General features: G+C 39.5%; 1 protein-coding gene across 2 annotated transcripts; it reads left to right on the top strand.

The window, feature by feature from the left end:
- LOC109835646 (calcineurin B-like protein 9) lies at window positions 257-12,919 on the top strand. Of its 2 annotated transcripts, none has more exons than XM_020403621.1 (9): window positions 257-333; window positions 404-575; window positions 667-749; window positions 9,212-9,271; window positions 9,359-9,467; window positions 9,567-9,619; window positions 11,669-11,749; window positions 11,831-11,943; window positions 12,297-12,919. In XM_020403621.1, the coding sequence occupies exons 1-9, from the start codon at window positions 316-318 to the stop codon at window positions 12,349-12,351; spliced, it is 744 nt and encodes a 247-aa protein (XP_020259210.1). In that variant the 5' UTR covers window positions 257-315; the 3' UTR covers window positions 12,352-12,919. The 2 variants fall into 2 exon arrangements, with proteins under 2 accessions (XP_020259210.1, XP_020259211.1); XM_020403622.1 differs by lacking the exons at window positions 257-333; window positions 404-575; window positions 667-749 and adding exons at window positions 2,114-2,196; window positions 2,267-2,436; window positions 2,528-2,610.

The following is a 15,325-nucleotide window of genomic DNA, read 5'->3' as shown; positions in this document are numbered from 1 at the left end:
TAGACGCGTTTTGGACAGAAAACCTGAAGAGGCGTTTTGGGCAGAAAACCTGTCAAAAGTATTCTTTTGACAGGTTTTCTGCCCAACCCCAATGCTAAATACATCAATCAAACAGCCCCTAACGCGCATGATGGCTTACAGTGGGTCCTAGTGGGCTCCATTTCCCGCTCTTTCGTGGATGCAAACATTTCCCCTTTTTTTTCCTCCAATTTTTATTTTTATTTTTTATAACAATTTAAAGACGAAAGAGAGAGAGAAACTTGCGCTCCTCTTCTACGCTTATCATTGGAGAGAGAGAGAGAGAGAGAGGCGGCGATGACTACGAGCGAAACTGTAAAAAGTCCCCCTAAAATTGCTGTTTTTATTTTTTTAATTTCCTAAAATTTTCCGTTTTTGGTTACAGCGGTCGAGTTTCTCGTCGCTGGGCGAGAAACTATGCGCGGCTTGCTTTCCACTTGTAGCAATAATCGAGGTGATCGTCTTCGTCGTCTCCGACTGCTTCGATCGCCGTCGCCGGTCGCCGTCGTTCAGCCGCCGAATCAACCTCCGCGGGCTCTCTCAAGAATCCAGATGCTGTACATTATTTGTCCCCTAATTTTTTTTGATTTATTTCGTCAAAGTTTTGTTTTTTTAAAATGGTTTTTTCCCCCCTGATTTCGAAACTAGTTTCGGTGAACGAAGTGGAGGCACTGTATGAGTTGTACGAGAAGCTGAGTAGGTCCATTATTGACGACGGCCTCATCCACAAGGTACTGGGGTTGTTGTTTTTTTTTTAATTTTTTTTGGGTTAGTTGCACTTTAATACCCTGAAGTTTCATTTGGTACCTGAGGTCTAATTAATTTCCTTGAATAGTACCCAATATTTTACCCTTTTAACTTTAATACCTTCTGTTACCGTCACGGTTAAAGTTTGCATAAATTCTTTTGTTTGCTTTTGGTTAATTCTTTCTTTCAATTTAGGTGCTTTCCTTCTAATTTCAATTTCTACTGTGAATAGTGATAGAGAGCGGGTTACTTTCACTGCGCTAAGTTTCCGTATTTTTAATTGAAATGAAGAAAGAAGAGAGGGACCCGGAGTGATATCTTTTCAGTGTGAGGGTGCCACTATGCCAAAACTCCGAAACTGTGGTGGCGGTTGAGGGCTGTACTCTTTTAGTAACATGCCTCCTTTAGCAAATGGTAGTATCTCCTCTAATTGTCTTGATGTTGGTAACATTGTTATTACTTCTAGTTCGCTCTAAATTTGCCACACTGTTCTTCATCTAATTGAATTTTGGGGTCTCGTCCATCAACATTTGTTGGCCAACTTTGTTTCAGTCTAGGACACACTGCACTCTTTTATCCAAACCTCAACGTTCACCTTCTTCACATTTAGAAATTGCCAAATCTCAACTCGCTATTTTTTTCACATTTAAAAATTGAAATCTGACGTGGATGCAGGCACCAAAAGTTGGTATATAAAAAGATTGAGTAATTATAAAAAGCACAAGGAACTCACCTTGATCAAGATCCGAAAGTGAGAGGAAACTTTGACAACAATAGTGTCCTCAATTTTCACGAATTTGCTGGGGCTCTTTTGCAATTTTCGGTTGAAAAATCAGTCCCTTAAATCTTTAAAATCTACTATTTAGTCCTATAATTGATGTTAGTTACTTCAAATTAGTTTTCACTGTATTATCAAAACACTCTTATAAAATTACCATTTTATCCTCCAAATTATGATAAAAAATAAGAAAAATATCCGTCAAGTTTACCGTAGTTTCGTCTAGGGCTGTTTGGTTGATGTATTTCGCATTGGGGGTTGGGCAGAAAGCCTGCTAAAAAAGCACTTTTGGCAGACTTTCTGTCCAAAACGTCTCTTTTTAGACGCGTTTTGGACAGAAAACCTGAAGAGGCGTTTTGGGCAGAAAACCTGTCAAAAGTATTCTTTTGACAGGTTTTCTGCCCAACCCCAATGCTAAATACATCAATCAAACAGCCCCTAACGCGCATGATGGCTTACAGTGGGTCCTAGTGGGCTCCATTTCCCGCTCTTTCGTGGATGCAAACATTTCCCCTTTTTTTTCCTCCAATTTTTATTTTTATTTTTTATAACAATTTAAAGACGAAAGAGAGAGAGAAACTTGCGCTCCTCTTCTACGCTTATCATTGGAGAGAGAGAGAGAGAGAGAGGCGGCGATGACTACGAGCGAAACTGTAAAAAGTCCCCCTAAAATTGCTGTTTTTATTTTTTTAATTTCCTAAAATTTTCCGTTTTTGGTTACAGCGGTCGAGTTTCTCGTCGCTGGGCGAGAAACTATGCGCGGCTTGCTTTCCACTTGTAGCAATAATCGAGGTGATCGTCTTCGTCGTCTCCGACTGCTTCGTTCGATCGCCGGTCGCCGTCGTTCAGCCGCCGAATCAACCTCCGCGGGCTCTCTCAAGAATCCAGATGCTGTACATTATTTGTCCCCTAATTTTTTTTGATTTATTTCGTCAAAGTTTTGTTTTTTTAAAATGGTTTTTTCCCCCCTGATTTCGAAACTAGTTTCGGTGAACGAAGTGGAGGCACTGTATGAGTTGTACGAGAAGCTGAGTAGGTCCATTATTGACGACGGCCTCATCCACAAGGTACTGGGGTTGTTGTTTTTTTTTTAATTTTTTTTGGGTTAGTTGCACTTTAATACCCTGAAGTTTCATTTGGTACCTGAGGTCTAATTAATTTCCTTGAATAGTACCCAATATTTTACCCTTTTAACTTTAATACCTTCTGTTACCGTCACGGTTAAAGTTTGCATAAATTCTTTTGTTTGCTTTTGGTTAATTCTTTCTTTCAATTTAGGTGCTTTCCTTCTAATTTCAATTTCTACTGTGAATAGTGATAGAGAGCGGGTTACTTTCACTGCGCTAAGTTTCCGTATTTTTAATTGAAATGAAGAAAGAAGAGAGGGACCCGGAGTGATATCTTTTCAGTGTGAGGGTGCCACTATGCCAAAACTCCGAAACTGTGGTGGCGGTTGAGGGCTGTACTCTTTTAGTAACATGCCTCCTTTAGATATTAGCGGGCGAGCAAGATGCACGTAGGCTATTCTAGTACCATGCTAAAGGACCCTACCACTATATGAAAACTATTAGAATTCCTCACCAACTTAGATTATTCTAGAACAACTTTCTAGAACTTCTTTCTAGTAACATCCTACAAAATATCTACCATGAAGTTTCTAGGAAGATATAAGTGTATGGCTAGTATTTATTCTTCTAGAAACTTCTTAGTAATGTATGGCTAGGATTAACTCTTCTACACACTTCCTAGCCCTCTTAAACAACTATAAATAGCAGTGTTTTAAATATCGGCCGCTATGTCGGACATGGCGGCCGATATGACGGTTTTATCCCCTAGCCGCCACGATATCCTTCATTTCAATGCGTATTGCGTTTCTGAGGTCATGTCGGGGACATGTCGGAAAATATCGGGTATGTCGGGCGCCATTGCGGCCAAGAAATATCGGCCAAATTTCAGAAAAAACGGTTTTAAGTTTATTGGGCCAAGTTTGAAAAACCCGACTCGGAAATCAGGTGTCTACAATTGGTTAGTGATCCTAACATTAATAAGTTATGTACTTTTTCATATGTTTAGACAATATAATTATCAAGTATGTGAAGATTCTATTTGTGATATTATATCAACCTATCCGATATGGCAATCCGATATTTTTTTCATGTCCCCCGATATATTCCCGATTTCCACTATCCGACATGAATTTTGGCCAACCGACATGAACCCGACATCCGCCATTTAAAACATTGATAAATAGGGGTCTTGTGCTCTCATTTGGGCAAGCAAGCAAGCAAGCAAGAAGTGAGCTTGAAAGCTTGAGTGTGTAGTGTAGGCTTGTGTGAGTGTTCACCAAAATAAAAGTTGTGTGACAGTGAGGTGCTCTTGTAAGAGCAAGTATTGTACTCCCTAGTGTTCTATTAATAAAAGTTTCCTTTGTGTAGAGGGTTGTGTTCTTCAAATTCCATCAAATTGGTATCAGAGCAAGGTTCGATCTAGCCGGGCCAATCGAAGGTGCTCGTGTACGAGATGGCGAACATGATCCAGCCACAGATTCCGAAGCTGATGAAGACCAATTACGACAACTGGAGTATCCAGATGAAAGTCTTGCTCGGCTCGCAAGACTTGTGGGATCTCGTAGAGAATGGCTACACTGAACCGGAGTCACCTGCAGCAGAAGCAACTCTCACCGCCACTCAGAAGAGTGAGTTGAAGGAGGTCAGAAAAAGAGACAAAAAAGCTTTGTTCCTAATATTCCAAGGCGTAGATGAATCAGCGTTTGAGAAGATTTCCAACGCCCTGTCCTCTAAAGAAGCATGGGAGATTTTATAAAAATCCTATCAAGGTGCGGAAAGAGCCAAAAAGGTACGCCTCCAAGCATTAAGAGTTGAATTTGAAAATTTGAAGATGAAAGCTACAGAATCAATATCGGACTATTTTAGTAGAGTTCAGACAATAACTAATCAAATGAAGAGAAATGGAGAAGCAATTAGTGATGTAAGAATTATGGAGAAGATACTTAGGACTTTAGACTCTAAATTCAAATATATTATTCTGGCAATACAAGAGTCTAAAGACCTTTCTGGAGTTTCGATTGATGAGCTGCAAGGTTCTCTGCAAGCTTATGAACAAGATATAAACATTAGTTCAAATCAAGCGGAGAATCTAGAGCAAGCCTTGCAGAGTAAGATGACTATCAAAGAAGATAGTCGAAGAGGACGTGGAGGCTACAGAGGCAGAGGCTCATTTCGAGGTGGCTCAAACTTCCAGCAAGGTCGTAGGAGACAGTACCAAGGAGGCCATGAAAATCAAGATCGAAATAGAGATCGTGAACGATCATTCGATCGAGGACGAGGTCGTGGCACACGAGGACGAGGACAAGGAAGAAGTTACCATGAGGACAGATCTCAACCACAGTGTTACAAATGTAAGAGATACGGTCATCTCAGCTACGAATGTTGGGAGAAATCAAATCAAGTGACAGAAAGAAGTAACTTTGTAGAAAGGGAGCAGGCATATATTTCAACAGTCCTGCTGACATACCAGGAGAGCGAAAGCAAGAATAAAGATATCTGATATCTAGATTCAGGTGCCAGTAACCACATATGCGGCATCAAGGAGTTCTTTACCGAGCTGAATGAGACGGTACAAGGAGATGTCACTTTTGAAGATCAGTCAAAGATTCCAGTAAAAGGCAAGGGCAATATAATGATCCAGACAAAGACGGGCGAGAATAGGTACATCTCTGATGTCTACTATGTTCCAGCATTACGAAATAATATTTTGAGCCTAGGCCAGCTCCTTGAAAGAGGCTATGATATACATCTAAAAGACCTTGCCCTCACTATTAAAAATAAAAATGAAGTTATTGCAAAGGTGAACATGTCTAGAAATAGACTGTTTACCTTAAATATTCATGCTGACTCTGTCAAGTGCCTGAAGACAATCATAAAAGACGAGACTTGGCTCTGGCATCTACGATTCGGGCATCTCGCTTTCAGTGGCTTGAATCTTCTATGGAAGGAGAAAATGGTGAAAGGATTGTCGCAAATCAACCATCCGAACCAGCTATGTGAAGGCTGTATGAAGGACAAGCAACATAGAAGAAGTTTTGAAGTTAGAAAGTCAAGAAGAGCAACAGAGCTGCTACAATTGGTCCACACAGATATTGTAGGACCATTTGAAGTCGTCTCTCTTAGAGGAAACAGGTATTTTCTCACATTTATTGATGATTATAGCAGAAAAACATGGGTTTATTTCCTGAAGGAGAAATCCGAAGCTCTGGAGAAATTCAAAGAATTCAAGGAGATGGTAGAAAAGCAAAGTGGGTACCACATCAAGGTGCTCCGATCAGATCGAGGCGGAGAATACACTTCGAAGGCATTCAACAATTTCAACAAGCAGTACGGGATAATTCATCAACTCACTACCGCCTACAAACCACAGCAAAATGGCATAGCAGAGCGAAAGAATCGTACCATTCTTGATATGATCAGAAGCATGTTGAAGAGCAAGTACCTGCCGAAGACTTACTGGGCTGAAGCAGTGGACTGTGCAGTTTACCTCCTCAACCGATGTCCGACAAAGAGCATAAAGTTCAAGACACCATTAGAGATGTGGAGCAACATCATACCAAGCGTCAACCACCTGAAGGTGTTTGGGTGTATTGCTTATGCACACATCCCGGAGCAGAAAAGAAAGAAGTTAGACGATCGAGGAGAAAAGTGCATATTCATTGGGTACGAGAGGAGGACAAAAGCATACAAGCTCTACAATCAAATTACAAAGAAGATGATCATTTCAAGAGACGCAAAATTCGATGAAGAAGATTATTGGAAATGGACCGATGAAGACAAAAACATTAAAGATATATTCTTTGAAGATAATGATGATGACTTGCAGGAGGTTGGAAGACCAGAACAAAGTCCACCAAATAGTCCAGCTCCATCAACCTCAACATCGACGCCGACATCATCACCATCCAGCTCAAGTGAAGGAAGCTCTTCAGGGGGAGCAACAAGGAGGACGAGAAGCCTAAGAGATCTGTATGACGATACAGAGCCTGTCGAGATGATGGATGACTACACACTATTCTGTTTGTTTGCAGAATGTGATCCGATCAGCTATGAAGAAGCTGCTCAAGAAGACAAGTGGAGAAAAGCCATGGATGACGAGATCGAGGCAATCAAGAGAAATGACACATGGGAGCTCACTACCTTACCTGAAGGTCATAAACCAATTGGAGTAAAGTGAGTGTACAAGACAAAGACAAATCAAGATGGACGAATCGAGAAGTACAAGGCCAGGCTTGTTGCAAAAGGCTATAGTCAGCGAGAAGGAGTTGACTATGAAGAAGTGTTCGCACTAGTCGCGAGGATCGACACCATTCGACTCATTATCGCATTGGCAGCACAGAACCAGTGGAAGATCTATCAGATGGATGTGAAGTCAGCCTTTCTTAATGGCTATCTAGAAGAAGAAGTCTACATCGAGCAACCACCTGGGTACGTGATGAAGAATCAAGAAGATAAGGTCTACAAGCTGAAGAAGGCATTGTATGGACTGAAGTAAGCACCCAGAGCATGGAATGCCAGAATCGATACATACTTCCAGAAGAACGGATTCCAACAGAGTCCTTATGAGCACTCTCTCTATACCAAGAAGAAGGATGGAGACATTATGATCGTATGTCTCTACGTGGATGGCATGATCTTCATCGGCAACAATCCAAAAATGTTCGAGGAGTTCAAGAAGAACATGATCAAGGAGTTCGAGATGACTGACATTGGAGAAATGTCATACTTTCTTGGAGTACAAGTGTCACAATCAGAGAAAGGAATCTTCATCTCTCAGAAGAAGTATGCAAAGGAGATCAGAAGTCGGAGTGAAGCTGAGACGAGAATCACCAGGAAGCTTTATTGATCCAACTCTATACAAGAGCTTAGTCGGGAGCTTGCGCTACCTAACCATTACTAGGCCCGACATAGTGTTTGCGGTAGGACTGGTGAGCAGATACATGGGGAGCCAAGGCAAGAGCATTTCAAGGCAGCCAAGAGAATTCTCAGGTATGTTCGAGGAAGTATTGATCAAGGATTATTTTATACACAGTGTGCAGATTCAAGATTAGTCGGCTACACCGACAGCGATTATGGTGGAGATTTAGATGAAAGAAAGAGCACATCTGGCTACATGTTCAATATCGGATCAGCAACATTCTCATGGTCATCAAAGAAGCAGTCTATCGTCGTTCTATCAAGTTGCGAAGCAGAATACATAGCAGCATCGACATGTGCGTGTCAAGCAATATGGCTCAGGAGTCTGATGAAGGAATTGCAACACTAACAAGAAGCACCGACAGAGCTTCTCATCGACAACAAGTCAGCTATTGCACTTGTCAAAAATCCGGTAGCACATGGACGAAGCAAACACATAGAGACAATATATCATTTCATCCAGCATCAAGTTAAAAAGAAGACTGTGATCCTGACATATTGCAAGTCTGAAGACCAAATCGCTGACATCTTCACCAAGCCACTAAAGACAGACATTTTTGAAGCTTAAGAAGAAGCTTGGACTTGTGAGAAATGAAAGTTGGTGATGAGGGGGAGTATTAGAATTCCTCACCAACTTAGATTATTCTAGAACAACTTTCTAGAACTTCTTTCTAGTAACATCCTACAAAATATCTACCATGAAGTTTCTAGGAAGATACAAGTGTATGGCTAGTATTTATTCTTCTAGAAACTTCTTAGTAATGTATGGCTAGGATTAACTCTTCTACACACTTCCTAGCCCTCTTAAACAACTATAAATAGGGGTCTTGTGCTCTCATTTGGGCAAGCAAGCAAGCAAGCAAGAAGTAAGTTTGAAAGCTTGAGTGTGTAGTGTAGGCTTGTGTGAGTGTTCACCAAAATAAAAGTTGTGTGAAAGTGAGGTGCTCTTGTAAGAGTAAGTATTGTACTCCCTAGTGTTCTATTAATAAAAGTTTCCTTTGTGTAGAGGGTTGTGTTCTTCAAATTCCATCAAAAACTCTGAAGTTATAAAGATGGTTGAGAGCTATAATTTTATAGTCCAACAGAGGCTATAAAGTCTAAATATTATCATGCGATAATGATACATTGCCTTCTAAATAGATTTCTGGATGGTGATGTAACAAAAGATACTAAAGATGAAAATTCATGAAACTTTGAGGTATTATTTGGGAAACATAAACTTCCAGGGTATCGAAGTTAAAAACCGATAACAACTTTAAGGCATCAAAATGCGATTCAGCGTAGGTAGCGTCATCTGATCAAGCTATAACTGTACTAAACGTGAAACACACCTCTTGCTAACTTCCGCAGCCTGATGTTTTGAGTTAAAAACACGCTTGAATATTCTTTCCAAGTGAGCCAACAAATTGCAATGAGCGCATTATCCCATTCTTTTCTTCTACTACTTGCCATTGTATTCGAGCACCAATAACTCTGAAACTCCTCTATTGAAACTGGTTAGGAAGTCAGGATGCAAGATTGAATTTATTTTGAAGTAGGCCCAAACCGAGAGGCGAAGCGACATTCATGGAACAGATGTCATGAGGTCTCCAACATAGTTTTACAAAGAGTCTGAAGTTTTTAGTAGGATCCTAAAGGCTACATTTTTTCGGTATAAATATTGATATTCGCTCTTGCGTTGCAGGAAGAGCTACAAATGGCATTGTTCCAGACTCCATCGGGAGGAAACCTGTTTCTTGATAGAGTGAGTAAGATTTAATAGTGGTTATATGATTTACCGGATAAATTAGTTTCCATTTACTTAGAAAAAATTGTTGTTGTTCTTTTCCAGGTTTTTGATCTATTTGATGAAAAGCAAAACGGCGTTATTGACTTTGAGGAGTTCGTCCGTGCACTTACTGCCTTTCATCCTTCCTCTCCCCTAGAGGAAAAAATTAACTGTAAGAGCACAGAACACAACATAATGAGCCATTAATGCATTAGAAATATAAAGTAAAAAAATATTAGACTCACTATTTCTTTCTCCGAGTTTCTTGCAGTTACATTCAGATTATATGACTTGAGACAAACGGGGTACATCGAACGTGAAGAAGTGAGTTTATAAACATTTGCTCAATCTTTATCGGATAACGATATGGATGCTCAAGTTATATCTATGTCCTTCCCGCTAGACCTTTACACTCGTTATTCGTGTTTATCTTAATCCGCCAAACAATTTCTTTTAGTTTGATTTATATCCCTAATTTCGTTTAGTTTGTTGCTAAAAAGAGTTTGCCAATAAGATGCCTAATACGGATAGCAAATAAATGCTCGCACGGTCTACATGTCATTATTACGTTATGTGTCTTAACGAATTTGTGTGGTGTCAATAATACATTCCTATAGATAATTAAAAGAACACTCTTCTGCAAAATGTATCTCCTATTTAGGATTGTGGTCTTTGAAATTCCCCTCCAAAGCATAAGAAATTCTGTAGAGAACCACGGAAACACCACGAATAGGTTTCATATGTGTTATCCGAGCTATATCATTTGTGTTCCTGCACATACTCATTTTTTATGTCTACAGAAAACACATCACTTTTCAGTAAATCTACAAGCATACAGTTCTTCTCAGCCAAAGCCGTATTGTTCTTTTGTAACTGATATGTAGCCATACAATGGATTTTACACATGGTTTCTTCTTCATTGTACTAGGAGATCTGACATTTCATCAAAATGTATCCCCCTTAGCAAATGATGGTCAGGTCTGGCACATGGACGCAGATAGACTGACATGGGGACAACACACAAACACATGGAAAGTTACAAAAAGATCGCAATAATCATGGTCCGTTATATAATACAAGTTGTGCATGACATGACTCAGTGTTTGTGCTACATAGATGGGTTCTTTCCCCAGCAGGGTTTCTATTTTCATGAGGCTCCACTTTCTTATTTGATTTGAATGATAGATCGTGTTGCACAGAGTATGACTCCTCTTAGATGCATAAATAATGTTAGGTCTTCCTTGGTGGTTTGAAAAGTGATAACTGGTTAATTTGTAGCAACCTGAGTTGTAATGAAATGCTATATGATTTTGAAATACATTCTGATAACATTTTTACCGAAATTTAATTTGACACCGGGTGATGACAGACTGAGCATTTTGTCAGTACATTTAATGAAGAAAAATATACAAGAGATTATGTTAGATATTGGTCGTTATAACTGAAACTCCTATAAACTTGGGGGGCACTATCTACCAACTTTTTTACACCTTGGATTTGCTTTCAGATGCGTGCTGATGTCTGATGGATTTTGAGAAAAGATTGTCTTGATGTGTATGACAAACAACACATATGTCATAGCACATCCGAGGGATAAACGTGTTGATGCAAAGAGTTCTCGGTCCACTTAAGCTTACAAGATCTTTGCTCCTTGTAACTAAGAAGCATAGTGCGGCATTTAGGATATAGGTTTGTATCCCAGAAGTTGGATAATCATGAGAAAATTATCACTATGCAAAATCTTGTGATGACTGAACTATTGGTGTAATTGGTGTTCAAGGTAACTTGTAGTTTTGTAAAGTGTCTTTCGATCATTGATGGCCAAAACTTTTGGTAGGTGCAGGGAACCCAAAGTTTCATGAATGGAACTGTATTTTGGCAGATATTGGTAGGAAGTCATGTTGGACCTATGCATTTTTCTCTTTGTTCGCGTGCATAAACCCTATTGGTTCTCTGATGATTGGTAGGAGAAAAATATATATACTTGTAAATTACTCTTCACCAACTAATCATGTATGAAGTGCAAACAAGTCAATAACACAAATCTTTGCTTATTTACTGTTAGTGGCTTTAACCCAACTGATATGCAAATAGTCCCTACAAATGTGTGACGTTCACGTATCCCTCAAAAAATATATTTGGTTAATTATTGTTTTGTTGGTCAAAGCTCAAGTGATATGTAGATTGGTCCTTATCAATTATATTTGTTGTTTAGTAGGTTCAACCCAGTTAATGCTGATTGATTGTACTGCCCTATATTTGTTCTCTTGTTGTAGATAATTCCTTCTTAATATTCTGGTAAACTAAATCATAGAAAGTCTGATATATAAAACAATTCTTTAGTTGTCTCTTGTCATATCTGCATATACATAGGTAAAGCAAATGGTGATAGCGATTTTGATGGAGTCGAACATGACACTGTCAGACGAACTTCTTGAAGCCATAATTGATAAGGTATCACGATACGTTTCTTGAAACTTTGCTCGCTATTTTCAAGAACACACAATACAGACCCATTTATTCATTCTCATGCAGACATTTGAAGATGCTGATGCTGATAAGGATGGGAAAATAAACAAGGAAGAGTGGAAGGAATTTGTTATTAAACACCCTTCTCTGTTGAAGAACATGACTCTTCCTCATTTGAAGTAAGTACTAGTTTCCCTTCTTAATTTCTACACATACTATACAAGGCAGTTTATTGTAATTGATGATATTGACGTCCTGAACTTTGCATCCTTTCTTATCATTAGTTCAATTCGTTTGGCACTCGTGTTCTCGTGATCTAGTTGAAAGCACACCCTGTTAGAAACAAACAAATTAATAGTGTGAAAATATGAATAGTGAAAGAAAAAAATTGAAATATGTAGTACCCTGGAGTAATGAATTGAGTAATCTCTGGCAAAGGCTTTGATTCTCTTTTATTATTGTTATTACTATTTTTCAAAGTGATGTAAAAAGGAAATCGATATGATATTCATATTCTTTCTTATGTTTTTAGGGACGTTACAACTGTATTCCCAAGTTTCATCTTCCACACAGAGGTTGAGGACTAAAAAAACCAATGCGAAACTGATATATCCATTGAGTCGCAGAAAGTACAGAAGCATAACTGGCGTGCATGAGAAAGAGTGATGAATTTAATCTTTCAAAGGGTGACGGAGATCAGAGACTGCTATTGACCAGGTCGGGAAAATTGCCATGGTTCTCGTCAAGCTTCTCTGCTCATCTAACATGAAAGCACGGTGGGATTGAGATTGCTTAATTCTTGATTGCTCAATCCTTGATCAATGCTTAATTCTTGATTGCTTAATTCTTGATCAATGATGTTGATCAGATTGCTGCATTCTTCACAGTTCACCGCAAAATGTTACATGCGAGCTAACCTTTGCTCTTGTTACTAGATTAATCTATATATATGATTTTGATTGCTGTGTATATAATGAATATATGTGTCTTTCTCCCTCCCAATGTCAGCTGAGATTACCTTCTGAGGAAAAGGAGGAGGGGGAAAAAAATCAGAGTTACTGGTTATGTTGTCATTGTCACTTGAAACTGTAGTTTGACTGTATTGTTGATCCATAATCTTAGTTTTCTATTTTCCAATTATTTTGTTTGTGTTTATTATTTCTTGTAAAGTCTACTGGGGGACATTTTTATTTTTATTTTTCCTGACCAATATATACCCAAGTGGTGTTGGGGGCGAAACCGGACCTAGTCCTAGGGTTGTTGATGAGCATTAAATCAGCTAGGAATCAATTTTAACCAAAAAGTAATAACCACTAGGTATTGGCTTCAACTTCTATTTTTAAATTCATCAATCTTTCTAATTTTGTCTAATATGAGACTATACTTGCATATTAATAATCTCAACAACTCTCCCTTAATTTGTGGTATAATTCAATCTTCAACTACACTTTAATCTTTCATGGGATTCATTAACTTTTGCACTACTTCACTTGTTGGCTAACCAGACAATGCATTCAGCAAATGACTATCAAACATCCGTAGGATCTTTCACCACTTCACTCATGGTGGCTAACTAGACTATATCATTTGTACGATATCCGTGGACTCACTATAACCTTAGCTCTGATATCATTTGTTAGGGAAGAAATCGGACCTAATTCTAAACTTGATGGGCCATAAATAGGGGCTAGAAACCGATTTTAACCCAAAAATTATAGGCACTAGGTATTGGCTCCAACTTCTGTTTTAAATCTGTCACTCTTTCTAATCCTATCCAATATGAGATTATACTCACATATTAATAACCTCAACTTATAGGGATTAACTTCTTTCTTCCGTAAATTTCTATACTACTGATGGCTATGATCACACAGTCAGTCGGATCCAAGATAGGATCGGTTCTGCTCAGGCCCTCACCGGGATGAGATAGAGGAGATTGATGAAGGGACCGCTTCCTTCTCCGACTTTATGTCTATTTTTTAAATTGGGTAGCTAAAAAATCTGCACAAGTAAAAGTTCGTGAGAGGGCGGGGACCGATTCCCCCGTTGTACCTTCGACGATCAAGTTAGCTGGTGAGCTTGAGTGGGGAAAGTAAAAAACTGTGTGAGTTCTTGTGTGCAGTATATTTTGTTGATGGAGGAGTTTGATTTTTCTTCTTTTTTTTAGAGAAGAAGCCCCCTCCCCCCCCTCTTTTTTTAGGTTAGAATAGTATATGTCTTTATACTCAGTGCATAAGGGGTAGTTTGGACACTTTGATCGAGCACAGAAGGACGGTGACGAGGTGTGGGTTGGCAGTTGAGTCAACCTCCACTTTATGTCGACTGCCAACTGGGGAGAAGTCACTTAGGTATGGGAGAGAACGTCTCCATATTATCCGGGAAGTGATTGATAGCAGAGCAGAGCCCGTATGGTGTGACAAGTCATGTAGGCTATCAGGACTAGAATCATGATGGGACCTGTCTAGTGTGGACCGCGTTGCTGACATGCAGTTAGAAGAAGAAGAAGAAGCCCAAAGCGGGTTTTGTAATTTAGCCGAGAGGTAGCGTCTTTCGAGTAGTCCTCCCGAGGTGTCGGACGGTTGAGTGGACTCTTGGCGAGTCATTTTTAACAAGAAGACCGACTGATTCTGCTTCTCGGGTCGACATGAAAAATGCTGAGTTCTCGACGAGTTGGCTAAATTACGACTTCCGCAGGGCTTGGGCTGCCAAGTTGATTGGGGCCTTGCTTGCAGAGAGATATATGTCCATCACTTATCAATGAATTATATTTTAGTGAGTGAGAATATCATAACAGTTGGCCAATTTCTCTTGGAGGCGGCTTTAGCCGGGTCCGAGTGAAATGAAATAGGCTTTGAGCCAGTGTGAGTCTACTTAGGACGAGAACTTAAAAGTCTCTTCCAACTGATGTGGCTAACATCATTGTGTATTCCTCTAACTACCAGAGCTTTGTTTTTCTTAGCTGATGTCAGCAAGAACTTGAACCACCATATATAATTCCTGATCAACGGTCAAAATTAAATTTTGGGAGTTGAAGTGTCATGGAGTTAGTGGGAAACATTTCGATTTTTGTGTGTTGAGGCGTGAGGTGATAAAGGGGTGGCGCTTCGTGTTTCGAGTGAACCGTTTAGAAATTCTAAGGTGGATCTTATTTGGTTGTTTCGAGAACACTGCGTTCCTTTAGATCGGCCCACGTGTCTTTAAAAGAAGTTATAAATAGCTCGCTAGAGGCTGAGAAGATTTTTTTTACGAAGTCTTGCTCTGAAAAACTCTTTGGCGCTTCTCTTAGACAACATAAACTTTCAATGGCTTCTCAAGCTTTGACCATTGAACGTGATGAGGAGAAGATCACTCTTCTTTGGCTCATTAACTCGAGGATCTATATGGATGATATTGAGCAACTTTATAAGCTTTATGACATTCCCAAGACTTTCACAATAGCGGCTCCAGACAGAGGTGAGTCGGTGTATAGCCATGGCGAGAATTGCGTGCCGTTGTATCTTGCCCATTTGGAGCATGGTCTATGACTACCCCTTCATCCTTTCATTAGGGAGGTGCATGTCG

Source organism: Asparagus officinalis, chromosome 3 (assembly GCF_001876935.1).
Source record: "Asparagus officinalis chromosome 3, Aspof.V1, whole genome shotgun sequence".
Lineage (NCBI taxonomy): Eukaryota > Viridiplantae > Streptophyta > Magnoliopsida > Asparagales > Asparagaceae > Asparagus > Asparagus officinalis.
The sequence above is the reverse complement of the archived record's forward strand: the minus strand, read 5'-3'. Positions and strand labels throughout refer to the sequence as shown.

Excerpts from the sequence above, each read along its gene's own strand:
- LOC109835646 (XM_020403621.1), top strand. Across the intron at positions 750-9,211 it reads ACGACGGCCTCATCCACAAG|GAAGAGCTACAAATGGCATT; the intron begins GTACTGGGGTTG and ends CTTGCGTTGCAG. Across the intron at positions 9,468-9,566 it reads CCTAGAGGAAAAAATTAACT|TTACATTCAGATTATATGAC; the intron begins GTAAGAGCACAG and ends AGTTTCTTGCAG.